Source organism: Sus scrofa, chromosome 1 (genome assembly GCF_054392235.1).
Source record: "Sus scrofa isolate SSC_HxYL_T2T_F1_AM1 chromosome 1, Sscrofa_HxYL_maternal_Yorkshire_Landrace_v2.0, whole genome shotgun sequence".
NCBI classification, from domain to species: Eukaryota; Metazoa; Chordata; class Mammalia; order Artiodactyla; family Suidae; genus Sus; species Sus scrofa.
Window position 1 is genome coordinate 8,589,650 of NC_139383.1, and position 26,150 is coordinate 8,615,799.

Below are 26,150 nucleotides of genomic sequence, written 5' to 3' on the forward strand. Positions count from 1 at the left end.
CGTTGGTCCCCTCCAGCACCAAGATTTGCTAAGTCACGGTGGGACCAGGGAGCTAACTGCTTCGCTCTGTCGTGGCTGGACTGCCACCCTGGCCATCATGCCTTCGCTCTGAGTGCCTCCCTTCTGGTGCTTCAGGGGGAGCTGGGCAAGCTGGTTCTCTTCTGATGGCTGGAAGCTCGCGCTCTCGGCTCCCACCTGCAACTACAATTGTCCTCCCGTGTTCTCTGTTTCTCAGTAGCAGTCACCAAAAAAATGTTTGAGGACTTTGCCGCTCACACACGCTTTCATAATCATTCAGTTTGTGTCCACAACAACCAGACCATTATCAATCAAGAAAGGGGTTCAGAGGTTATCCGATTTAAAATCGCATTCAGGTAAGTGGGCAGGTGGGCCCCAAACATGAGTCTTGTGACCTCACCTTCAGGGCTCCTCTGCAGGCCACGTACGCGTGGCAGTAAAGATTCCGCATCCACCTGCTGCCGTGAGAAAAGCCCTGTTCCCGTCCCTAAAGCGCCAGCGTCTGAATGGTCAAGTTAACTCCACATGCAAAGAGCCAACGAAATCAGTTTAATTCCTCTGCATTTTAAAATGTTTAAATATTAACATCTACCAGAAAGGTAGTCTCATGATGAAGCCATTCCCAAAGTGTAAATTTGCCATAAATAAACATTTATTCCCTTTTGATTACAATGATCATTGTGTGATCAGGTATTACTGTGCTCACACGGTTCCAAGGTCTAATACACAGCTCTGTCTTTCCTTCGGAGCTTAAAGACTGAAGTGGTTTTATTTTACAAATATTTACAGTCTTTTTGCAAAAAGGCAGTTTTCAGTAGCAGAAAATCTGTTTCAGTTACCAGTATATCTAATAAAACATGTCCAATCAAGGGAAACAGGGTAACAAGATGTCAGACTAAAGCAGCTTCCCTTTTGGAAATGACTTGTACCTTTGTTTTTCAAAAGTAACCGCTAAGGCAACTGGTTTCTAAAATCCTCAAAATACATAAATATACTTACGTCTAGTCTTCACTAAATGTCCCTTTTAATCATCCGTTCTATGAGCGTCCGTGTTTTTCCCTGTGAAAAGGACTCCAGGAGGTAAGCTGCTGATCACATGATGACCTACTGACCATCACGGTACCTTCAGTAAATGGCCCGTGGGTGCCGGGAGCTGGTGACCTTTGTCTCGTAACCTGCCTGTTTAGTGAGTTGGGTTTCTGTCGAAACTTTTACTGAAATCTGTGATTATGTACAGGAACAATCTTACAAACCTTGAATACATTTTACATATCCCCTTCTTCAGCCTTTCAAATGGGGCTTAAGAGAGAACTGCATCACTTCGCTGCTTTAATGATTTAAGAATAAATCAAGCGGCCCTTTATCCACATGGATAATGAAGCCCTCCCTGGGGAAACGGATGCCTGTGCTCTTCCCCCAGGTTTCCCTAGACGGGACCAGCACAAACAAGCATCCCAAAGATGATGTTATTCGAGCCGTTACCATGGAAGAACTGAAGTCAGCCCTTTGAGTTTATATAGGTTTAAGTTAGCAAAATGTTGATACCCTCCAAGACCGAAAAATAATAACTTCCTTGCTACTGTCTAAAGTTTCTGGCAGACTTTAGTGTTTTAACCTAATACCTATGGCACATATAATAGGCACATATATAATACATGCTAAATGCTATCTATATACTTCAAGCACATTTTTACATGGAAGATGTGATATGTTGACATATATGATACACCAGAGAAGAGAAATTAAAAATGCATGATTTAATAACCATTTCCCCGTATGTGCTTTCTTTTGTAATTTTTCCTTATTTCCAACTTAGTTATAAAAAGTAAATAAATACGCCCATATTTCTAATTTCACTGACTTGTGGCCAAGAATCAACACACGAAGACATCAGTCAGTTAATAATTGTACTACAGGACAAGGACAAGTGCTAAAACACCTAACGTGTGCAGCTAAATGCCTTGGATATTCTACACTTACTGATAAATAACAGCATTCCAAATTATGGACAATTACAATGATTAAAACTCAAACATCATACCAGAATACATTAATCAGCTCAAGTTTTCATCAATTTACATAAAATTATTTATAGTTAGACTTAATAGAAGTTGTAAAATTTAGTAACAGGAAATTGTTTTCAATACCTCTGAATACACAGAATCAAAAAAAGTGATCACATCATTGCCAATGTAAAACCCATGTAAACTTGAACTACCCTTGCAATAACACAACGTTTTAGTTCAAACATTCTTATTTACAAGGTTTTAAAAACAAATACAAATGGAATCCATATTAAAGGGACATTATCATTAAAGTTTAAATTAGAGATACGAAGTCGTCGTGAACAGTCTCACGAACCTCTCGAGGGTCCCCGCACCACCTCCAGTGGACTGTAACTGTGAGCTCTGAGTGTAACTGGAGAGTTCGTGCAGAGAGGAGCCGAACGGAGGTGCTGATGCAGCGCGGACCCGTCACCTGTCCGTCTGCCCGGATGGCGTCCATCAGGACGTCCACAGAGATCGCGGGTGAACAGGTCGAGAGAAGTTACCGTCCAAAGAAAGCAAAGCAAAGGAGACCATGTGGGACTTCTACCTGAGTCCTCAGCTAAGAGGACGGACCTCTCCAGGCCCTTCGACGAGGCCACAGGCTCAGCAACTCCAGAGGACTTACCCAGAGCAGGTCTGTTCACCTGACCACGAGAGCCGGCCAGGCGGGATGGTTCTCGACAAGGTACCTTCGCCCTGAAGATGTTCCTCTGTGAGCCACCTGAAACATCTGCCTTTCTTTCCTCTGGCTTCCAAATGTGAAGCTGGAAACTTTTTTGGCAATAATGAATCTGTAGTGTTACAGCAATCACTTGTTTAGCTTTTATTTAAAAAAAAAAAGCTCTACTGAGTATCCTATTTAACAGAGTCGCAGAAACTACTGCTCTCTGGACTTGTAGTGACTTCCCTCCCTTCCCCCGGCACAGGGACGCCTTTCACACTCATGTATGCATCGCTCACATGCATTACACACGGGCACACGCAGGCCCATGGAGAACTCTGGCACAAGACCCTTCTCACTGGAGCTGACAAGCCGTCAATCATCTGACTTCTTCTTCATGAGCCTGATGGAAGCGGCCTCAGAACTCCAAGACACCAGCTCTGCTCGGGTGGCGGTGAGGGGCTGGAACCTGCCCACCCACCTCCCTGCCCTAAAGAGCCGTCACGTGCCCACACATCTCACACAGCAACGACACGAGTCACCCATCACCTGAGACACGTGGTCATCCAGGCCTCTCAGTGGGGGAGGACCGCCCTCGTGGGGCAGCCACAGAAACAGGCTGCCCTTGGAGGTGAAAGGGTCAAAACCCCACACCGTGGTGGCCGGAAGGAAGGGAGGAGAGGAATGCCAGCCGGCTGTGGGCCTTACGCATAAGGGCTTTCCAGGAACTTGGAATTAGTCACTTCTTGTAAAGTACATAATTCGCCCTACTAAAGATAGGAGGGATTTTTTTCTCATCACTGAAAATTGCTAGCTCGAATCTGAAATCTTGGACGAGTGAGTTGACTGTTTAAATGCAGCTGGTCTAACAGTACATCTTGGCCCCATGTTCCAATCTGTCCTCGGTTTTGGTTTTCCTTTCAAAAATGTGTAAACAAAGAAGGACCAGGAAATCTGCTCGTAGGACAGGTCTGCGCACAGGCAGGTCCAGGGAGACCGGAAGCGGTCACCGTGGGGCAGGCGGCCTTGGGGCTCAGTCACTCTCGGATCCCTCCTTGTACTGGGCCCGAATGGCCTGGCCGTTCTGCAGGGGCATCTCTTCATAGTCGCTCCTGTGATAAAAGAGACCTGTGATTGCATCCGTCTTCCCTTCACCGACTCGCCGTCCCAAGCAGGACTCACTTCCTGGCCTCAACTCTCTCCTTTTCCATCACCCACCGATACCGCCCACTCCTTCGGCCCCACCGACCACCAGGGCCCAGCACCCAGACAGGACTGGCCTTCCCATGGGCACCACTCAGGGCGAGGGTGCAGCAAAGAGGAGTGCCACCCCCTCCAAGCCTGAGCGACAAGTGCAAACAGAAAACCGGGGTCACGTGACACTCCCGGGTGAAGGAAACGTCACGATACTTTGGAAATCATCTTAGCACGACTGAGAGCCTCCGAGGTAAAGGCACAGAACCAGGCTGAGGGCCCCCCCCCGGGGGGGGGGGAGCCCTCAGGAGACGGGGACTCACCCGTAGATGACCTCGTCGTCCGAGTCATTGAGCATGGAGAACGCGGGGTTGTCCTTCAGCTGAGACTCTGAAAACCAACACAAGCATTTTTGTGTCACTAGCCTGTAGAGGCAGGACGCTGTCCTAGAAAAAGGATGAGAGTCGGAAAGAGCCCGGTTCAAGTCCCAGCTCCCATGTGGATGACGTGTGTGACCTTAACAGGTGGCTCTGCCTCTCGAGCATGCGCTCCGTCCACAAGCCGGGTCAGCGCACCTCCTGGCCGGCCCGTCCCAGCCGAGTGGGAGCCTGGAGCCAAGAGCTGGAGGAGCCCAAAGGTGGGAGCTGCCCCCACCCCTGCCCCCGGCACCCCCCTTCCCAGGTCCACGGCAGGAGCAGGGCCGGGAAACAGGCCGGGAGGCCTGGGCTGCCCACCGGCGGCCCCCGCCCTGGGTCTGAGCCAGCCTGTCGTCAGCTGGGAGCGGGAGCAACCAGACCTTCTTCAGGAGGGCGCTGCGGAGCTGGGGCAGGACCCCACGCAGCTCGTCCCCCGGGGAAGTCAGGTGCCCTGGAGCTGCCCAGTTCTAGAGAGTTCTCACCCTTCTCCTGTGCAAGAGGCCTGTTGTGTTCTGTTTTCCTTTTTGGTCTTGGTGTGTGGGGGGGAGGTATCTATCTTTGCTTTGAATGGTCCCAACACTCATATTCGACAGACTTGACTTCACGGGGCTGACGGACACAATGTTTATGCAGGGACCCAGTGACAACATGTTCTTCTGCCTGGTGCTGTGGGCGCGACACCAGGGGAAGAACTTCCAGGGGCGCCTGGGGCTCACTGTTTAAACTTACCTGGGTCTCTCTGCTAAAGAGCAGGCACTGTGGACACGGTGCCAGTGTTAGCAGGCAGCGGGAGGTGGGTCCGGTCAGCACCCCGGGCCCCAGGGCGGCTTACCGTACAGGGCGTTCTTCGAGGGTGAGTACACAAAGGCCAGGGTGTAGAGGTAAAAGTTCAACAAGCCATAGAAAGATAAGAACTCGGCTGGTGACACTGGTCAAGGGAATGAGCCGCCCGGAACACTGTCAGCCGCCGCCCCCCCAAACAACCGCTCACCACCACCCACCAGCTAGGGCCCCAGGGGTCCTCACCCAGACGTCAGGACGTCACAGGGCATGCCCCCAGCCCCGGGTACAAAAACCTTCCAAGGGCACCTGTAAAGGTGAGCCACGCTCCTTCCTATCCATGGAAAACTCTGGAGGTGGCAGGACCTGACGTGAGCAGGTGACGTGTAAAGGGCAAGGAAGGCCACGCACAGAGGGGCGGGTCCAGAACGAAACAGAGACGTGGAGACAGACCCTCCACAGTCACTCGAAATCTTTTCTGGATTACGGACCCTTTAAGAATCTGATAAAAGCTTAGTGTGAAATTCAGACACAAAAACGTGGACAATCGTGCATTAATTCCAAGGATGTACGTAAAATAAGAGGCCCTGTGGAAGGAAGCCAGGATGTGCAGGATTAACCCCAACGTGTCCCTGCTGGACAACACCCCCCCCCGCCCCCGCCGGAAGTGCGAGGGGACGCACACACCTAACCTGATCCCGCAGCTGAAAGAGTTTACTGCCCAGGGAACCGGCCTCGGGGAATCGAGACACACAGGCGGGAACCGCAGCGGGACACACCTGAGAGATGGTGAGAGATGCCGTCTGGGGAGAGAGGACTGGAAGCAGGCCTCGGCCTCTCCTCAGTGCCCTGCGGCCCTGGATCTGGGCTTGACTCCAGCCGCTGAGTGACCTTGGGAACTGCAGGGCCTCTCACCTGGCACTGACAGGTGTGGGACCCCCAGGCATGCGGAACAGGGGACCTGCCTCTTCCGGATGGTCACGGCCCCCACATGCTACCCTCCACCAGGATGCGTGCCTGCACCTGACGTCTCCTCACAAAAGGATATAATTCTGGTAGTGAGTTGACAGTTCAGCTACAAAATTGTCCTGTAATACTTGTGCCCCGAACCTTAAATAAAGGATGACGATGCTGAAAGAGAAGGGGGACGATATGTAAAATTATACCAAGAACAGCGCTCGCTTCATGTAACTCGTCACACCCACTCGGTCGAGTCACAGTTATTTCTGCACAAGACTTGCACATGCACGTGAGCGTGCACACACACTCAGCCCCTCATGCTGGGCGCCTGGTCTCAGATTGGAGAGGCTCAGCTTCTGGGACAGGACCCGCAGCCCTCGTCACGGCCGCTGGGCATCTGCTCCCCTGTTCTCTGACCCCTCGGTTCACGCTGTCAGGACCATCTCCTCTCACAGGCCACCGGCTCCTCCTTGTCCTCCTTGGCAGTGGTTCACACACCTACGGGACACCTGCCCACTGACACGCACAACAAAAAAGGGTTCTGGTACCGTGGAGGCCACCACCCCTCTCTGTGGTCCATTCTCCACTCACAGCCAGACTGACTGCTTAATAAAATGTAAGTCACAGCCCTTCGCCTCTTGGCTTAAAACCCTGAAAGGAGAGTTCCCCGTTGTGGCGCAGTGGCAATGAACCTGACCAGTATGCATGAGGACACAGGTTCGATCCCTGGCCTCGCTCAGTGAAGGTTAATGACCTGGTGTTGCCATGAGTTGTGGTGTACGTTGAAGACTCAGCTCGGATCTGGTGTCGCTGTGGCTCCGATTTGACCCCTAGCCCAGGAACTTCCATATGCCGTTGGTACAGCCCTAAAAAGCCAAAAACAAAAACCTGAAAGAGTCCCTGTCACCGAGAGCAGAACCCAGACCCCTCACGGTGTCCGGCAGGGTGAGGCCCGACCCTCAGCAGTCAGCCTCCCTCCCGCCCCCGCCTCCCGCGATGCTGGTCTCCCCGCCTGAGCCTCAAGGTCCTCCTTCGGGGCCCAGGCCGACGGCCACCTCGCCCGAGAAGCGCCCCCCCCCCACTGAAGCAGCCACCTCCCTCCTGCCATCGTCACATCTGTCATCTGTTTCCACGAGGGCATTTATGCTATTTATTTCCTCTTTCATCACCGGCCTCCCCACAGGGTTATTAACAGCATGACAGCGAGGGCCGGCCTGCCTATTTGCCAGCGCGGGCCCTCCGTCCACGGTACTGGGGAGGGAGCCTTCATGGAGAAAGACCACAGAAGCCTAACAGCCTCCAGCCAGACGAGCTCCCAAGCTGCAGGGGGAGGCCAGGGGCAGGGTGCTGGCGGGGGGGGACCGCACCCCAGAGGAACTAGGCAAGAACACGATGCCTCCACGCTCAGGCGCCTTTAGACGCCGAAGGAAACTCATTTCAAGTCCAGGCTGAGTTCCCACGCTGTGCTAAGTGAGGCACATACTTCCTGCAGGTGCGGGGAATGAACCCCGAGGCCTCCCGGGGCCTCCAGTCAACAAGGCTGGGCCCCCAGAGCCTGAAAGGCTGCGCTGAGGGAAAGGGCTGACAGCACTAACGTGCCGTCCAAACAAGGAAGAAACGTAGACAACGAGACGCTTTTTCCCTCAGGATTTAGATTTTAGGAGAAAGAGACAAACCACACACAGGTCTCTGGATTCCCTCAAAGACACTTCCGGGGCGCCCGTCTGTCCCCCTCCCTGGCGCTGCCCCATGGGGCCAACAGTGGGTGGGGTCTGGTGACACCTGCGGTACCGACTTAATTCCTGCAGAAGTCCTGTCCTTGGAAGAGCAAGGAGCCCCCAGGCACCAAGCACGTCACACTGGAGTCTGGCTCTCTGACGTGCGCTCCACTACATCCGCTGTCTACACGGCAGGCGTCAGGGCCCGCGGGGACTCGCGCTGGGCAGGGCTTTGGCTAAGCCTCTCCCTCACACCCGCCCCCACCCCCGGGCACCCTCAGGCCCCACTCTGGACATGCCTGGCTAGAAGCGCCCTGCAGTTAACCCTGTAAAAGGGGAGGAAAGATATTTAAGAGAGGAAAACAAAAATTCACATTCTGCTTCTTTCAAGAAATAAAGTCGTCTTGGGAGTTTCTGTCATGGCTCAGCAGAAACAAACCCGATTAGCATCCATGGGGATGCAGGTTCGATCCGTGGCCTCTATCAGTGGGTTAAGAATCTAGCGTTGCCATGAGCTGTGGTGTAGGTCGCAGACGTGACTTGGATCCTGTGTGGCTGTGGCGTAGGCCAGGAGATGTAGCTCTGATTCGATCCCTAGCCTGAGAACCTCCATGCTCCGCAGGTGTGGCCTTAAAAAAAAAAGAGAGAGAAAGAAAGTCTTCTTACCTAATAACAAGCACTACAAAAGTCAATGCAGTCAAAAATTTTAACCTGAGATCTGAAAAAGAAACAAATATTCCCATTAAACCACCAAATTAGAAGTAAATCCCACTCCCATCCCAGAGATGTCTTTTTTTGGCTTTTTAGGGCCGCACCCGTGGCATATGGAGGTTCCCAGGCCAGGGGTTTTCATCCCAGAGATCTTAAAGACAAAACTAACGCCAAACCCTCAGAGCAAAATCCTTCCTTCCCTCTGGGCTCACCTGAGGCCCCGAGGAAACGCTGTCTCCCTGCCCCCCCCGGGCCCAAGGGGTCCCCAGCAAGGCCATGGCTGTTGTTATTTGGTGTGACAGACTGGGGTGAAGGATCCTATGACCCTTGAATCGCGGTGACCTGCACCGACTCTGGGATGAGAAAACCCACCCCCGCTGCCTCGTGAGGTGTGATTCCAGAAGGATGTGAGCAGCTCCAGCGGCCACGCTGGCAGCCGGGCCCCAGCCAGCTTCCACCCAGGAGCCTCCCGCCAGCGCGGGCCAAGGCACTGTCCACACGGCCCAGAGTCACGCCCGCGGCCCTGCTGCAGGTCCTGGGGCCCAGGCGCTGGTGCAGCCCGGGCATCCGTGACGGGGCTCTTACCTACATAAGGCATGTGCCGCAGCTCGGAGCAGGCCCGCACCACCAGGAACAGAAGGTATAGGATGTACACAGCGGCCACCACCATGAAGAAAACCTTCATTCCCTGGAAGGAAGCAAGCCGGACGCGTGAAAGGCCACCGGGGCTCGGAGCCGCTTTTCCTCCAACAGCAAAGCCAGGGCCCCGGTGCCCCAACAGTCACAGCCTAGAACAGCACAGGGACGCGCTGCCACCCCGGGCTCTGCCGATCCAGGCCCAGCCTCCCAGACAGGCGGCCGGCTCACCCGGGGACACAGGGCCCTCGCTGCTCCCCTGGCTAAGCAAACGCCTGCACGCGGCACGGAAACCGCACCAGGGCTGGGAACACAGCAGGTGCTCTGACCTGTCTGGATCTGTCTCTCCCCGGGCTGAGGGCCTGGCTCCTGGCCTGCTTCTGAGGACGCCGGTGTGGGTCCAGGAAAGCCTCCAGGCCTGGGTCTCGGCTTCTCTGTGCAATGAGGGGTCTGAACCAGATCAGCCAGAACTCAGGGTGTCTAAACTTACAGGACACACAGAAGGCTTTCTCCCAAGGTCAGAGGCCGTGACGGCAAGGGGGCTGAGTGACGCACCTGCTCCTGCAGGACCTCCGCTTGAGTTCTCAGCTTCCTTTTTGCACAGATGCCCCCACTGCACCCTATCTTCCCACCCTGCCTTTTCTTCTCAGGGCCAGGACTCCCCTCTGGTCAGGAGACCGGGAACCTGCCTCTACCCTGCAGGAACCTGTGACTTCGGTCTGGGCCCAGTTTTCTCTCCTGTGAAGTAATGGGATCTCAGTCGTCAGCGGGTCCCTTTAGCTATTTTTCTCTTCCTAGAAATCCAGGTTTCGAGGGTTTCCTTTACTAAACATCAGACTAGGCCAGTCTGTCTGTCTTGGCCCTCAGGCCCAGGGAGCCTGGCCACCACGCGGGTACTGACCTGTGACCTCGGGCAAGACTGTCCCCACCCCGCAGTGTCCGCCCACGAAACATGAGCAGACCACACCAGACAGAAGCTCCAGTAACAGGACATGAGCATGAATCTGTACCACTTCACTCAAACTGGGAGTTAAACTCAAACAACGGTGTCACGTGCGATTGGCACCAGGTCTGCAGACTCTTCCCTGACAGCATGTCAAAGCCGTTCCTTCCTCCCCTTGCCCCCAAGAAGAAGAGCCTCCTGGGAGGCCTGGCCTCCGCAGGATGAGGCCCAGAGCCTTCGCAGGGCATCCAGATCCCCCTCCAGCTCTGCCCTCCCTGGGGCAGAGGCTATGCCCACGCAGCTCTGGGAGAGCAGGCCTCCCCCGCCTCTCAGCCCGAGGTGCTGCCCCTCCGCCGAAGCTCACTAAAGCATTACAAGGCTAATTCAAAGGACAATTCAACAGACAAAACACAAATGGAGATGCCACCTCCCAGTCACTGGGCCTGCTCTCCGCGATACGATACTGGTCTCCGGTGCCTAAGTCCTTTCTCCCTCCCAGGGTCACACATTCTTTGAGGGCAAAGGTCATGATGACGCTCGTAAAGTCGGCGACCTTCACGCCCTCCGGCGTGTAAACAACGGAACAGAAAGGCCACAGGCCCTCGACTACAGGAGCCCAGTCCCAAAACGGGCGCTTACACCGCTTCCGATGACGCACGCGTCCCCACACAAGTGCCACGGCTTCTCCACGTATCATCATTCACTAAATGTCCCTCTTTCTCGTGAAGAAGCACACATCTTATCGCTCTCTGCAAGGCCACACAGAGCAAGGCTGGCTGTCACCCACAGTCAGGATCAACATCGGGCCTGTGGCACTGCCCTGCGCGGGGAACACGACTCTGGGCCTGCAGGGCTCCCTCTGCCCCTCGGCACCATGGCCGGCTGGCCAGGGGGTGCTGCCCGTGGCGCGCAGAGGGCAGCCGAGACAGCCGGGAGGTGGGGAGGGGAGGCCGTGCTCAGGGCTGTCGTCTGTGGGCCTCCGTGGGAAACAAAGTACTCAGTACTGTCTCTTCCAGAAAGTACTACAAGTTTCCAGACGCAGCAGCAGAGCGTCTCCCAGAGCGCAGGGTCCTGCGGCTGCAGGGCCTGCGAAGCCAGCCCCCGCCCTGCTGTTCACTCACTGGGCACCTCGCGCCTCTGCAGGAATGACGTGGACAAGTGGTTTCCTAATCGTTCTATGATGTTCCTAGAATTTAACACAACCTCCCTGCCCTGGCACGTCAACCATAAACCAAGGACAAGGAGCGAGAACAGAGTGCTTACGAGTTTCTTTTTCATGCCATTCAAACACCTTTTCCCCAAAGTTTCCACCCGTGAACTTTCTATGGTCCTTCTCAAACAACCAGGTAGCAAGCATGTGTCAATAGCACAATTTAAGTCATAAAATTCAGCAGTTTTAAAAAAAATAACAGTTTAAAAAAAAACCAAACAAACCCTCAGGCTTCATGAACAATCCTTACCTGAAAATTTCCTGTGTCAACTCGATATTGGTACATTGGATCGTGCAATTCATTAACTCTAAAGACATGTTATAAAAAAAAAAAGATTAAAAACTAGTTTACTTTTTTATACTTTCTCTCACTTGGCTGTTTAAAAAACTTATCAACATAAACTACTTGCTGACCAACAGTAAAAGATTTTTTAAAAATAATCCTAAATTTAGGAGAAATTCCAAATTCCCACCACAACAGGAACTCCTAAAATGCTTTCTAAGACTCAAGTTTTACATAATAGAATGACTCACGTCTGCCATATCCCGAGCGTAACGGAGGCCAACCACAACAGTCCAACAATGAAGAATTTGGGCACATAGAAAGTCAAACATTTCCTTTCTCCCTAGAAGAGAAACAAAGAGAGAAAAGCTAGTCTTTCTGGCCAACCATCACCCCACAACAGACCACACTGGATCTCAGACACTCCCCTCATCCCCACAGGCATGTATTCTTCTGTGGACTATGAGGCTGAAGACCGGTCCTCAAGGCCAAGTTCGTCTTAAGGATGATCCCAGGGTCTGGAACAGAAGGGCTGAGTCCCGACTCCCGCAGCAGTGCTGGGGGCTGGCGGCTCACCTGCACCCGGATCCCGTGGTACACGCACAGCCAGAAGAGCAGCAGGGCGCACAGGAACACAGACTGGAAGAGGTCGTCCAGCATCCCCGGGAACCAGCTGTTCACCAGGAAGGACAGCGGGAAGAAGGGGTCTGGAAGGCAGAGGCAGAAGAGCCTGATGGAGGCCGACTCGCCCGCGCCCAGCAAAGGCGCCCGGCCCGAGCCAGGGCCGGACTCGCCACGGCTTTCCCCCCCGTCAGAGCCAAAGGAAAGGTGGGGAACCAAACAAACAAAAGCCAGTGAACAGACTGCTCCAGTGATCACTGCGGAGCGCCGTTTGCGCCCACCAGCGCTGCAGCTCCGGAGCAGAGGCTCTCTGGAGCAGGGAAGGGGACCAGACAGCAGTGCTGGCCCCGCAGCCAGGCCCCGAGACTGTGTCTGCAGCCCTACCAGGTGTAAACGACCGAGCAGGGGGCGGCTGCAGTGAGACGTCAGCTACCACCTGCTCCTTCGGGGGCCCCCAGGCCGCTGGAACCCTGGACCAGGCCACCTGCAGGATGCGTCCCAGCGTTCAGCGTTAAGGGGGAACGCTCCAGGGTAAAGCTGGCACCTACCATTGTAAAGCAGCAGCAGAGGCAGCAGGATGGACATCCACTTCTGCTCGATGCCCCAGTCTCGCATGGAAAACTTCCGGAGGGAGTGGGCGAACAGGCACTGCCAACCAGACCAGGCCCCAGTTACCACCTTTGCCCTCCCCTCCCCGAGCATCACGCTATGTCTTCCTAAATCAGTGGTCTGGGTGCCAGCTAAGACGTGCTGCGCCAACCCCTTGTGGAACTGACCCTGAGAACACCAGTGACACCTGGGAGAAGCTGGGGACCTGCTGCACAGGGAGCACAGTTAAGACGGCCACAGCTGTTCCCACAGGGGCAGGAGCAGGTCAAGAGCCCGCCTAGTATCCATGAGGATGCAGGTTTGATCCCTGGCCTCGCTCAGTGGGTTGAGGATCTGGCGTTGCTGTGGCTGTGGTGTAGGCCAGCACCTGCAGCTCCGATTCGACCCCTCTGGCGGCAACTCCCATATGCCGTGGGTGTGGCCCTAAAAAGAAAAAAACAAAAGAGTGGGTTATCTCCTAAGCGTCACACCCTCTGCATTGGCACGGGGCAGAGAGCTGACCAGTGCGGGGCAGCAGCCCCTCAGGCACACGTCCTCTCCCTCAAAACGCCCACCTCCATGGCTGCACTTGTACCTTACGGTAAATCATTCCCCAAAGTCGGGGTGTGCTGGTGGACAGAGACCTCGATCCCAAATGAGCCAAAGCCTGTGCTACAAGCCTGTGCTGCAGCCTCTTTCCAGAAAAGGCCCAAAGACTGAAAGGCCTGATTCACTTTTTCAAATGTCAAAACCCAGGGATGGGCCATATCTACACTCAAAGGTCAATCCAAGGAGGAGAAACCCTTCCACACAGGTTAGAGGGCACTTGTCCCTGCACAGGGAGGGGAGGTCACTTACAGGTCCATGACCTGGAACTCCCAAGACCGACAGAGAAGTCCCTGCTGAGGACACCAGCACTCTCCCTGCAGCACAGCGTCCCCGCAGAAACCCAGGATGTTGGGTAACTCAGATCGGCCCCCTGGGGGCAGTGTCTTGGGCGCTCAGCCACATCTCCTGCACCTGGATAACCACAACTAAACGAACGTCGCCCCTGTGGGGATTCGGATGTCACCTGCCAGGCAAATGGAACTTACAGTGACAATGAAGGTAAGCACCACGAAGACGAATCGGAACCAAATTTCCAACTGCGAAAACGCAGGGTCGTAAGTCTTCCACTAAAACAGAAAGCAGGAGCACAATTTGGAAAAAGAATTCATCTAAAAGGAAGTGCACCGGATTGTTAATTACAGCTATCTCTAAATGTGAGCCTGTGGGTCATTCAGAATGTCGCTCATAGTTTCTTACGGGTTCGAGAATTTTAACACCTGGCACATTTTATTTTTACACTAAAGAACACACACTTTTTCCCAAGAGCGGAAAACAGGCTAATGATGAATCTGGCAGATAAATTATACTCTAACATTAATAAGAGCATTTGGCTTTTATATCTTATCAAAGATCAACACTGTCAGTCTCTTTATTAGAAGAAGTCATAAATCCCATTAAAAAGAACAGATTTGTAAAAGACACACACACACACACACACACACACACGAGTTCCCGTTGTACCGAAGCGGAAACGAATCCGACTAGGAACCATGAGGTTGCGGGTTTGATCCCTGGTCTTGATTAGTGGGTTAAGGATCCAGTGTTGCCATGAGCTCTGGTGTAGGTTGCAGATGTGGCTCGGATCTGGTGTGGCTGTGGCAGCTGCAGCTCCGATTCAACCCCTAGCCTGGGAACCTCCATATGCCGCAGGTGCGGCCCTAAAGGGACAAAAGACAAAAAAATTAATAAATAAATAAAAGACACAGAAACGTGAGCAGGTATGATGTTCTAAAAAAGACTGAGACACATAAATAGGAATATGAGACAACAAAATACAGTGGAATGACAATTGTCAGCTCTTGTGCTGACCCAGCAGTTTCGTTCAAATCAAGTGCACACCTCACAGGGCAGAGGTGAGGCCCATGTGCTGACAGCGGGTGGAAGGCAGCCCTTAACCTTGGCCACTTGCCTGGTGGGAAAAAATGAGCCTTAGATCATCACCAGACCCCAGAACACAGCCCTGCTCTGGGCTAGGGGGGCACCATCATTTTAATGCATTGAATTAAAATCAGCACCAGAGTTCCCGTCGTGGCTCAGCGGAAACGAATCTGATTAGCATCCAGGAGGACGCAGGTTCAATCCTTGGCCTCACTCAGTGAGTTAAGGATCTGGCATTGTCATGAGTTGTGGTGTTGGTCGCAGATGCAGCTCGGATCTTGCATTGCTGTGGCTGTGGCATAGGCGGGCAGCTGCAGCTCCAATTCAACCCTTAGCCTGGGAACCTCCATATGTTGTGAGTGTGGTCCTAAAAAGGCAAAAAATAAAATAAATTAAAAAAAATTTTTTTTAGTGAACTATTGGTACATCATCAATGAATCTCAAAATAATTATGCAAGTATGGAGTTCCTGTCTTGGCTCAGTGGAAATGAATCTGAGTAGCATCCATGAGGACACAATTTCGATCCCTGGCATCGCTCAGTGGGTTAAGGATCTGGTGTTGCCGTGAGCTGTGTGTAGGTGGCAGATGTGGCTCGGATCTGACGTTGCTGTGGCTGTGATGCAGGCCAGCAGCTACAGCTCTGATTTGACTCCAAGCCTGAGAACCTCCATGTGCCGCAGGTGCGGCCCTAAAAAGACAAAATAATAATAATAATTATGTGAGTGAAAGAACTCATGTCTGTTGTGTGATTCCGTTTACGTAAAATTCTAAAAAGTACAAGTAAATCTGTAAGGTAGGCAGCTCAGTGGAGGCCTGCGGATAAAAACTCAGCAGGCGGAAGGGGCAGGAGGCAACCTTTAGGGGCAGTGGGTGAGCGTGTAATTTGGTCATGGTGACAGCTTCCCAGGCATATACACAGGTCAGGACACCTCAGACTTCCTATTTTAAATATGCGCACTTCCCTGTATGCCAACTATGCCTCAATACACCCGTCGAACAGAAACCGGCTATTCATAATGACGTTACCGGGAAAGGGGAAACCGTAAGTGATGACGTCACATAAATTGTGAAGTCGGAGATGTGGGTTCAAATCCCAGCTTTGCCTCTTCCTAGCGGGGCGACGAACCTCATTAAACCTCAGAGTTCTCCGAAAAGTAGGGATACTATTAGCTGCTCTGTAGAATTATCATTACATTTAAATAAGAGGATGCATATAAAAAGTTTGGCACAGTAGCTGGTAATGAGCAAAAGTTCACCCAATAACAGCTGCTATTATACATCCAAAACAATACAGCTATTATGGGTACAGCTTTGCTCTTTACATTTGATAACAGCATCATTGACAAAATGATCAGTCGTGATTACGAGCACTGATGGGGGAGGGCTGATACAAACACCACATTCAAAAAGAAAACAGTCTGATGCATTATCTTAGTTTAAAAAATAGATTCTAAGCCATAAACAAGAAGAGGGAAAAAAGAAGTGTTGCCATTAGGAAAAGACGCATGAAATATGTTTACAGTAACAGTGAAGAAGGTGTGTATTTTTTCACCCTCAAGGGACCCGAACTCTTGAGAAAGAAAATAACCATGGATTCCCCCAAAGGACTGGGATTCAGCCTCAGGATTCTGTCAGAGAAGTTCAAAATAATCCACTCACTCACTTAAAAAATCAGCACTAGAAAACAATGTCTTACTCAATAAACAGCAAACCCTAAAATATGTATTTTAGTTCTTTTTCTTTCTTTCTTTCTTTTTTTTTTTGTCTTTGTAGAGCCGCACTCACGGCGTATGGAGGTTCCCGGGACAGAGGTCCAATCAGAGCTACAGCTGCCGGCCTACACCACAGCCACAGCAACACAGGATCCGAGCCGCATCTTTGACCTACACCACAGCTCATGGCAACGCCGGATCCTTAACCCACTGAGCGAGGCCTGGGATCAAACCCTCGTCCTCATGGATACTAGTCGGGTTCGGTAACCACCAAGCCACGACGGGACCTCCTGCCTTTTAGTTCTAAAACGGGAGTTCACAGGAAGGAGGAGAAGGATGCAGAGTCGGGACAGAGAGGAAAGATAAGGCCAAATCCCGGCTTTCGGGATTGGACCCGAGCTGGATTGTGCCACCGGGCGGGCACCCAGCACCTCTCGGCGTAAGGCCCAGCCTTCCTCTGCCCTGTTGACCTTCCCATTGCAGGGGAACTATCTCCACCCAGGGACCCAATTCTATGGAATTAGGGATTTTTTCGTGCACATATTTTTCAGTGCCAAGATGTATGTTTGAAATTAAAAAATAAGGAAAAGGAAATAAACAGAGTAAAGTCCCAAAAAGCGCTCAGGCTTTAGCCATTTACTTCGAGGGCTTAGGAGCTATCAATCCCTTCACGGCTTTTGCGTGTGCACGAAGCCACCTCTGTCCTTCCAGAGATGGGCTCCCCTGTTAGACGTGGACTGACACTGGGAAGAAGGGCTCATTTCACACCCTGGGTCGTGTCTCCCTAACTGCAGCCTGCGGGGTTGGGGTCCAGCTCCTCCACCCAGCCATTCAACACCTACTGAGCACCTACCTGACTACAGGCAAAGCGGACATGGTGTCAAGTCCTGGGCAGACATGAAACCACGGAGCCTAGACCAGAAAACAACAACAACGACAACAACAAACAGTAAAAGCACCTCCAGGAGCTAATCTGGAGGCAGAGAACAAGTATTTTGTGCCATTCTCAGAAAGTTCTCAGAAAGAGAAGAGCCACTGGAACATCCTGGGTGGGGGGAAGGGGGTGTGACCTGGATGCAGGCCCTCCAGCCAGCGTTGCCCACGGCAACCTGCACAGCACTCAGCAACCCCCAGGGAGGGGGCACCCCCACAGGAAGGTTCAGAGTTGGGTTTCTGAGGCTTGAAAACCAACATGAAAGACACCATGCAGAAACATCTGGGAGGCAGGGCCCTACACATGCCCTGCCATGATGTGTCTTAGGACAACAATGTATCAAGGATGAGCCCAGAAGCCTCAGTCCCTCTGAAAGCACTGCCTGCCAGACTTCTCACTCTGAGTGGAAACCAGAGGGGGCCCGGCGGACAGAAAACCAGAGCCCTCGGGCTGTTGTTTAATCTCAGCCCCACCCCAACCTCACCGTGAAAGGGTGAGGCTTAGGAAGAAAAAGGGAGAAATGAAAAGTGAACAGTGGCACAGGGCATCACTTAAGAATCACCAGAGAGTTCCCGTCATGGCAGAAACAAATCCGACTAGGAACCATGAGGTTGCGGGTTCAATCCCCAGCCGCGCTCAGTGGGTTAAGGATCTGGCATTGCCATGAGTTGAGCTGCAAGTCACAGAGGTGGCTCGGATCCCAGGTTGCTGTGGCTGTGATGTAGGCCAGCAGCTGGAGCTCCAATTCAACCCCTAGCCTGGGAACCTCCTTATGCTGCAGGTTCGCCCCGAAAAAGCAAAAAAAAAAGGAATCACCAGGAGAGCATTAAGAAGAGGAAAAAGCCCAGATTAGCTCTGAGGACGCAGGGGGCTGATGGGACAGGTGTAGAGAGGGTGCTTGCAAAGCTCAGGAGAAAAATGACAGAAAAGTGAGTTGAAGCAATCTGCAGGGGTCTCAAGTCTATACCCCATCATGTATGCAGAGCACGGCCAAGGAAACAACTAAGAACACAGGAGATAAGCCATACCTGGTAAGCACCCGAGAGACAGGGAGGGTGGGCCCGGCCTGAACCTGGCAATGGGAGGTGGGCAAGACGCAGTCAAAAGGCTAAGAGTTGGCAGAAGAGCAGAGATAGAAGCCCTGCCACTCAGAAATCTGTGACCAAATGCCCAGAGAACATGGGACTGGGACAAAAGGAGAGAGAAAGCAAGCTTCTCCCAGTAGGGAACACGGCACCGACCGCCAGGCAGACCCAGGACGGGACGGGAGGACGTCAGCCCTGCTCAAGGACCAGAGGCGTGCGGCTCAGAGCAGAGTGCTGGAGCAAGGGGCTTGCCCCGTGACAGTCCCCTCTCGCAGAGGCTGGTTTTATGGACAAGGGAGCCCTGGCTGCTGAAACGAAGGGGCAAGCCCAGGGTCCTGGAGCTCTTAGCTCCTCGGTGAGGACGGACTCTGGACTTGAGAACACCGGCCTCAAAACTCCCGATGCCAGAGGTCCCAGGAAGTGCCCAACAAGTGAAAAAGAACCTCTCCAAAGTCAGATTCTGCTGAGGAAGCAAAAACGCTCTAGCAAAGCCTGTGGCTGTGCAGGCAGCGAGCTGATGGGCTTGGAGTCCAAGCACATCACATACTCTGTTGGGTTCCCCCTGAAAGATGACACACGTACAGAGCCACTACGCTAACTGTCACCCGCGGAACACACTGGGGACAAACAATATTCTGATCAAGAAAAGACATCACAGCGGCCCGAAGCCCCTTCCTTCACGCCTCCTCTTAGTCGCTGCCTGCCCCAGAGTGCTGCCAATGACACCGATTTTACAGCTCGGGTTCGTCTTGCCTGGTTTTGAGATTAATAGACATGGACTCGTACACTCTGTACCGGCTTCTACTTGGCTTATTTTCTTCAATATTACACGCTTGAAAGTCACCCGTAGTGTCGCCCGTGGCTGTCATCACTCCCCTTCGCTGCTGTGTGCTATTCCACCACAGGGAATGCAACACGGAACAGCCACCATTCCTGTACCCATTCTCCTGTGGATGGCACTTTACCGTTTGGGCGACAGTGTGAGTGTTAAGTGCATGTCCTCTGGTCAGTCCACCTGGAATTTCCGCTGTGCCAGTTTACACTTTCACTAGTGAGGGACAGGAGCCCTGGTGGCTCCACATCCTTGCCAACTTTGCCATTTTTTGTCTTTTTGATTTTAGCCATTCTGGTGGAGGTGTAATTATCACTAAGGTCATATGTGTTTTATTAATTATACTTTCCTCACTTCCATTAAGGAATGAAGGTAGTTTGTAATAAAAAGGTACATTAGGGAGTTCCCATTGTGGCTCAGCAGTAACGAACCCGACTAGTGTCCATAAGGATGCAGGTTCCATCCCTGGCCTTGCTCAGTGGGTTAAGGATCTGGCATTATCATGAGCTGTGGTATAGGTTGGATCCCGCATTGCTGTCGTTGTGGTGTAGGCCAGCAGCTGTAGCTCCAATTCCACCCCAGCCTGAGAATTTCCATATGCTGCAGGTGCGGCCCTAAAAAGCAAAAAAAAAAAAAAAATTTAATGAAATAAAATAAAAAGCTGGATTAGAGTTCTCTGTGGCACAGGGGGTTAAAGATCTGGTGTTGTCATCCCAGCACTGTTGATGCTATGGCACGGGTTCAATCCCTGGCCCAGGAACTTTCACATACTGTGGGTATGGCCAAAAACCAAAACCAAACCAAACGAACAGCCAGATTAGATAGAAACAATTTTAAAGGATTTTTAAAAGGCGAAACAGTACAGGAAGAGGGTTATTATACCAACAATCTATTCCAGGATGTTAGGAACGACTACCATTCAGCATAAAGCTTATTGCAGAGATTTTTGGCAGTTAATACCAGAAGAAAAACATGGTGAGTTACACAGCTTTCATTCTCTAATACAAGAAGTTAACGACAAATGGTCAATGGAATTGTGTCTGGAGCTTCAGATCAGAGCTCAGAGCATCATGGACACTATCGTCAACAGCAACTGCATGAAAGACACAAAAACACTTTGCACAAGGTAATTTCTTTCTTTTTTTTCGTCTTTTGTTTTTTTAAGGCCGCACCTGCGGCATATGGAGGTTCCCAGGCTAGGAGTCGAATTGGAGCTACAGCTGCCGGCCTACACCACAGCCACAGCAACGCCAGATGCTTAACTCACTGAGCGCAGCTAGGGATCTAACCCGCAACCTCATGGTTCCTAGTGGGATCCATTTCTGCTGCGCCACAACGGGAACTCCCGCAAGGTAATTTCTCAATGCACCTCCAGACACGCTGTCTGTCAGATAACGTGAATTTGTGCTTCTCTGAGGCAGCTCTTCCCTAACTGAGCTTCTCCAAGTGACAGGCTAGCCTGTACCTTAGCCTCCCTCTTCCCAATATCCGATGTCTTAGGAGCCTTCTTCAAAACAAATCATTTTCTCTCCTGATATTACATGTAATGAATGAAAGCTTGTTATGAACAAAAGAGGGGAAAGAAAAGAAATTAAACGTTACCCCCCCACACCCGGAAATACAGGCTGCCCCCAACCTCCTGCTCTGAGGACCATATCGGAACATAAATCTTTGTGGACATTTCTAATTATTTCTTTAGAATAAACTCCTAATAGAACTACTAGGTCAAAAAGAATATACACACAGAGGCTTTGATACGTAGCCAAACTGGCCTTAAAAACTCCATCAGGAGTTCCCGTCGTGGCGCAGTGGTTAACGAATCCGACCAGGAACCATGAGGTTGCGGGTTCGGTCCCTGCCCTTGCTCAGTGGGTTAACGATCCGGCGTTGCCATGAGCTGCGGTGTAGGTTGCAGACGCGGCTCGGATCCCGCGTTGCTGTGGCTCTGGTATAGGCCAGCGGCTACAGCTCCAATAAGACCCCTAGCCTGGGAACCTCCATATGCCGCGGGAGCAGCCCAAAGAAATAGCAAAAAGACAAAAAAAAAAAAAAAACAAAAAACAAACAAACAAACAAAAAAAAACTCCATCAATTTACACCCCATTAGCCTGTATGAGAATGTGCGTCCTGACATTTCACCAAGCCCACATATGAGATTTTTCTTGTTGGTGTTTTGGCTATTCGCCAGTTTGATTAAAAAAAAAAAAAAAAAAAAAAAAGGCACTCTTTCTTATATTCTCTAGTTCTTTGGTTTATATTTCATAGGTCTGTTGGCCATTTGATGTCTCATTTTGTGACGTGCTACTGTGTTATTCTTCGACCCAACCCATAACCATCTATGACAAGCCTGACAGATGCCAGGCGCTCTGCTGGGTTTGGGAACACAGAAATGTACCAGAAGTGAAGAAAAATCATCTGACCTCCCTCTCAAATCCCAAGGGTCTTGCGTCTCAACGTTCACATTACGCAAGTGAAGCTCTGGCTCCTGGCATAATTCAAGGTGAGCTCTTGAATAAGGGTAATTTCCTTATTGAGCCTTAAGGTGAGATCCCATCACCTGGCACTGACTAGCAATGGCAGAACAACAGGAACCAAGCTTATCTGAAACATGCATCAAACTATTTAGGAATAAGTTTAAGAGGAAATGTAAACAGATACTAAAGATGGAAGGAGAGAACCACAATCAAAACAAACAAGACAGTGACCCCAACCCAGGTGATAAGATCCCGCGAGGCAAACCGTCGGGGGTAAACTGCTGAGAACTCTGATAAAGGGCTTTTCCGGGAAGATGTTCTCATAAAGACGACAGAAAAGAACGGTTCCTGTCTGGGGGGGGGGGGGGGCTCCTTTCCTCTTACCTTCTGGAATCAGAAGGATACGAAATAGCAAAGCCCAACGCCAGATGCTTAGCACAAGAGGAGACCAAAGTACGCCGGCGCTCAGGGCGTCTGTGTGAGGCCCGAGCTGGGGTCGACCCCTGCGTCATGAACTTGAGGACACAGGCAGAGTGCCGATCCCATTTCCTGAGGACAGTGTTGAAGGAAATCACTCATACAATGAAGAAGAGAATCCAGATCCACACTCAAACACCAGGGGTGGCTGGGGCAGCAAATCAAAGCATGAAGAAGAAATTCAGGAGCTCAGAGGGCAGCGCCTGAGCAGCACGGGACTGTTAGAGACCAAGTGCAGACGCAGGGAACGCAGGAGACCAGGCCGGACAGCAGTTACGGAGAATAAGCCCAGGGGTCCACCAGGTGATGCGGCTTCCAGAAGAGCCGGCAATGCCTGGAGGGCCACCTGCTCCCCCATGGGGGAGCACCCGCCTCGGCCTGGCTGACGGGGAGTCTGGGGGCAGGGGCAGAAGCTCTGTGAAGGAAAGGAAAACCCTGGAAGGGGATGAGACACTCATCTTCAAACGTCCGTGAGCTCTCAGGGAGACAAAGAACAAACTCAACATGGGGAGACTGGAGACCGGACAAGAAAAAGAGGGGGACGACTGTGACAACAGCTGCCATTTGTTGTGCACCTACAAGAGGCAGGTGCTGGGCACGACCCCAACCCCAGCCGACCCCCAGAGCTTGCCCAGAAAACGGAGAAAGCCACAGAGATGGGGGTGCACAGAAGACTGCAGGAGCACCTGCTCGTCCAAATAAACCCTGTACACAAAGGCCCACAGCACAGTGTTCATAAGCGCCCCCAGACGGCAACAACGCAAACGCCCGTCGGCTGATGAACAGACACACAAAAGGTAACACACGCTCTGAAATATGGCAAAGGGGCTGAAGTTCTGACGCCAGCGAAGCACAGATGAACTCGGAAAACACTGCTTAGTGAAAGAAGGCACAAAGCCTATGTACTAAGTGATTCCATTCACACGAAATGTCATCACAGGCAAATCTGTAAAGACAGAAAGCAGATCCACGGTTGCCGGGGGCTGGGGGCTGGAGAAAGATAACAGGCTCCTCTTGTGGTACGTGAATTGCACCTCAATAAAGCGTGGCTCAGAAAAGCACCCACTTCACTTCGCTTCACAGCTGCGTGGGTGGCTATTTTACGCTAAGGAGATGGAGGTGTGACAATGAGAAACTGCTCACAGTGGCGCCAGGATCTGAACCCGCGTTCCTAGGCACCGCGCTGACTGTTGTGACTCCCCACGAGTGGCAGGAGCAGGGCTGGGCCGGGGGCAGGGTCCCCTCACCAGCGGCCTGGCAGGTGTGAAGGCCACTCCCAGGTCTGGAAGAGGGAGGCCTGCCTTCCTGGGAGGGGGCAGCTGACAACGTCTCCTCTGCCTTCCACCTGGAAGGCTCCTCGCTCTCCTAAACCTCAGGACAGCATGGATTGCCAATTCTGGAAACTTCTTTAAGCTCTTTTGCTTCCACATACATAAGAAACCGTACATGTCTTTCGCTGTCCAAAATCACAAGATGCCGTGCTGTATTCCAGTCATTCCCCAAAGAACGGGAGCTGAACTGATGAGCCAGGGAACCACTGCGGTCGGCCGGAATACGTACGGTGAAATTCACGTCCTTGATGGGCAGCTTCAGGTGTTCCAATCCCACAAGCACCGTATACTGGGTGTAATTCAGGTAGCCGAGGTGAGCCACGATAATTTCCGCACATTTCTGCAAATACACAAGGGAGATCTGTGTCTTTCACACAAGCAAGACTCGCTCCCCCACCTACTGACTCGTGAAGATGATCCGAACACGTCATCTCCAAGGAAGCAGCCAGAAGCCCAGAAAAACTCAGGGGCTGGCCAAAAACCATTCTTAGAAAGAACCAAGTGGATATTTTTGGAAATAAATAACACATGATTAACAGTCATTAGCGCCTTTCCACTTCATTATGATTCAAAATAGTATGTCAGCTGCATAAAAAAGTGAGTTAACACATCACAAACCTGACATCCTCACAGACACACCAGTGCGGGGAGGGAGGGGCACAGAGGCTGAGGCACAACCAATCAGACCCTCCGCCTAACGCCCCCCTCGGCCCCCAGAGTGGGTTCCCTACTCTTCCTTTCTCCGCTGGCCTCTGGTTCCCAGCCTGAGCCCCGCGAGCTCTGGTGGAAGGTCAGGACCGCCTCCAAAGCCAAGGCCTGAGAACGGAGCGGCCAGGCTCGGCAGGTGCACGGTGCGCATGCCCACTGGCCACGGAGCCCCTTTCTTCCATCCTTCAGGACGAGGAATCAGGTCCGCCTGGGCCGCCCCACTTCTGAGAGGTAGGAGGGAAGCCCATCCTCCAGACGTGGAGGTGGATATGTTTCCAGGGGCCAGGCCAGCACGCCCTCAGCCCTCACAGGCTGACAAGGAGCAAACTAGGCCATCCTGTGACACTTGCAGAGCCATGGCTCTGAGCAGGGCAGTCACCCTGGTGATCAAAGGCTCTCCGGGCCAGGAGCATCTGAGGCCAGGTGGACAAACAGAGCTGAGTGTCACACGCGGAGCCTTAAAAGCATAGGAGGGCAGTCGGTGGGCGAGGGTGCTGATCCAAGGGACAGGAAATGGGCAGAGAGGTGAGCGTGTGGCAAGGGACAACTGGTCATGACGCTCAGGCCCACAGGCTGCCCGGAGAGGGACAGGGGCTCTGGTGACCCCTGGCCCTGCTCTCCCAGGCCCAGACCCGAGTCAAGTGAGCTGCAGTTCCTCTTCTACCCATTCAATCAGCCTCCCTCAGCTGCACTGACCCCCTGCCCTCAGGGCACGTGAACGTGGGCCCTTGGTCTCTACAAATCCACATCCACCTTTCGTCCCTGGCAGCCGGTCACGGGGGGGCACGAGGAGGGAGGGCCGCGGAGGACCCCCCGGGATTGGGAGCCAAGAGGTTTATGTTAGTAAGCAGATTCGTGGCTGCAAGATAAGCACTGCTCACAAGTTCTGTCTGGATTTTCAGGGGATGTTTTAATTAACAAAAGAGTTGTATCTCAGGCTATACACAACCTAAAGTTTAAAAAAACACCCACAATGAAAGCACCTGAGGATGTGGGGCCCCACGTTCAGCCATGGTTTGGGCAGCAGTTAGGGTGCCCCTCAGATAACCCCCTCCGAGGGCGGACCGCAGCTCCCTCACCTGCAGCTGGACGCCCTGCTCCCTACGGGGGCTAAGCTTCCTCTTTACGTCCAAAAAAAGAAAAATTACATGAAAGGGGACCAATATCTCCGCCCCATAAAAACTGTCTTTTTTGAAGTCGGGGCCACACTCCTTGTGGATCCGTGAGAAACAAGCAGAGTGGGGGGGGGGGGGGAACAGATCACAAGGTGGCAGTGTAAACTGAAGTAAGGCCACCAGCGGGGGACGGAGAACCACGGCGACACACGAAGGTCAAGCTGTGCAGCAGGGCAGACGCTCCCGAGACGCAACAGCGCAGACAAGCGGCCTCACGGGCAGCCAGGCTCTAGGAGGTGGGGTGACCCCTCAGTCAGTTGGCTCAAGATGCCCCCGGGTTTAAAACAGGAAGGCCTGCATCTGGGAACGGCCTCGGTCCGGGCAAAGCCAGAAGATCAGTCATGCTGGCCTCAGGATAACGTCACCAACCACCTGTTTGTTACCTGCTCAGCAGAACCAGCAACACCAGGTGCCGAAAGTCCAGCTGAGGCTGGACGCCAGGCCTGAGCTGCCCGGGGATGGAGGAGGCTGCTCCGTGCAGTGGTCCCCTCAGACCCCGTGCCCGTTTACTCAGCAGAACTAACGGAGCACCCACAGCCCACACGTGTGGCGGGGCGGGGGGCCCAGGGAACCGCGCGCTGGCACAGTGGCGCCCGCGCTCACCTTCCCATCCACCTCGGTCCCCATCACTGCCCCCGACGTCCACTT

General features: G+C 52.5%; 1 protein-coding gene across 3 annotated transcripts in view; it reads right to left on the reverse strand.

Annotated features, from left to right (window-relative positions):
- Nucleotides 1–552: 552 nt before the first annotated feature.
- TMEM181 (transmembrane protein 181) overlaps nucleotides 553–26,150 on the reverse strand; it is a 73,008-nt gene continuing 47,410 nt past the window's right edge. For 2 of the 3 annotated variants that reach the window (XM_021074745.2, XM_085022589.1), the window contains exons 6-17: nucleotides 23,849–23,959; nucleotides 13,882–13,962; nucleotides 12,748–12,847; nucleotides 12,155–12,285; nucleotides 11,830–11,921; nucleotides 11,546–11,603; nucleotides 9,092–9,194; nucleotides 8,462–8,513; nucleotides 6,166–6,248; nucleotides 5,170–5,259; nucleotides 4,245–4,311; nucleotides 553–3,839 (exon numbers count right to left, since the gene is read on the reverse strand). In XM_021074745.2, the coding sequence (XP_020930404.2) occupies nucleotides 3,761–3,839; nucleotides 4,245–4,311; nucleotides 5,170–5,259; nucleotides 6,166–6,248; nucleotides 8,462–8,513; nucleotides 9,092–9,194; nucleotides 11,546–11,603; nucleotides 11,830–11,921; nucleotides 12,155–12,285; nucleotides 12,748–12,847; nucleotides 13,882–13,962; nucleotides 23,849–23,959 (1,047 nt within the window). In that variant the 3' untranslated portion in view covers nucleotides 553–3,760. Of the gene's footprint in view, nucleotides 3,840–4,244; nucleotides 4,312–5,169; nucleotides 5,260–6,155; nucleotides 6,249–8,461; nucleotides 8,514–9,091; nucleotides 9,195–11,545; nucleotides 11,604–11,829; nucleotides 11,922–12,154; nucleotides 12,286–12,747; nucleotides 12,848–13,881; nucleotides 13,963–23,848; nucleotides 23,960–26,150 lie in introns of all 3 variants that reach the window. The other variant, XM_085022584.1, reaches the window with a different exon arrangement.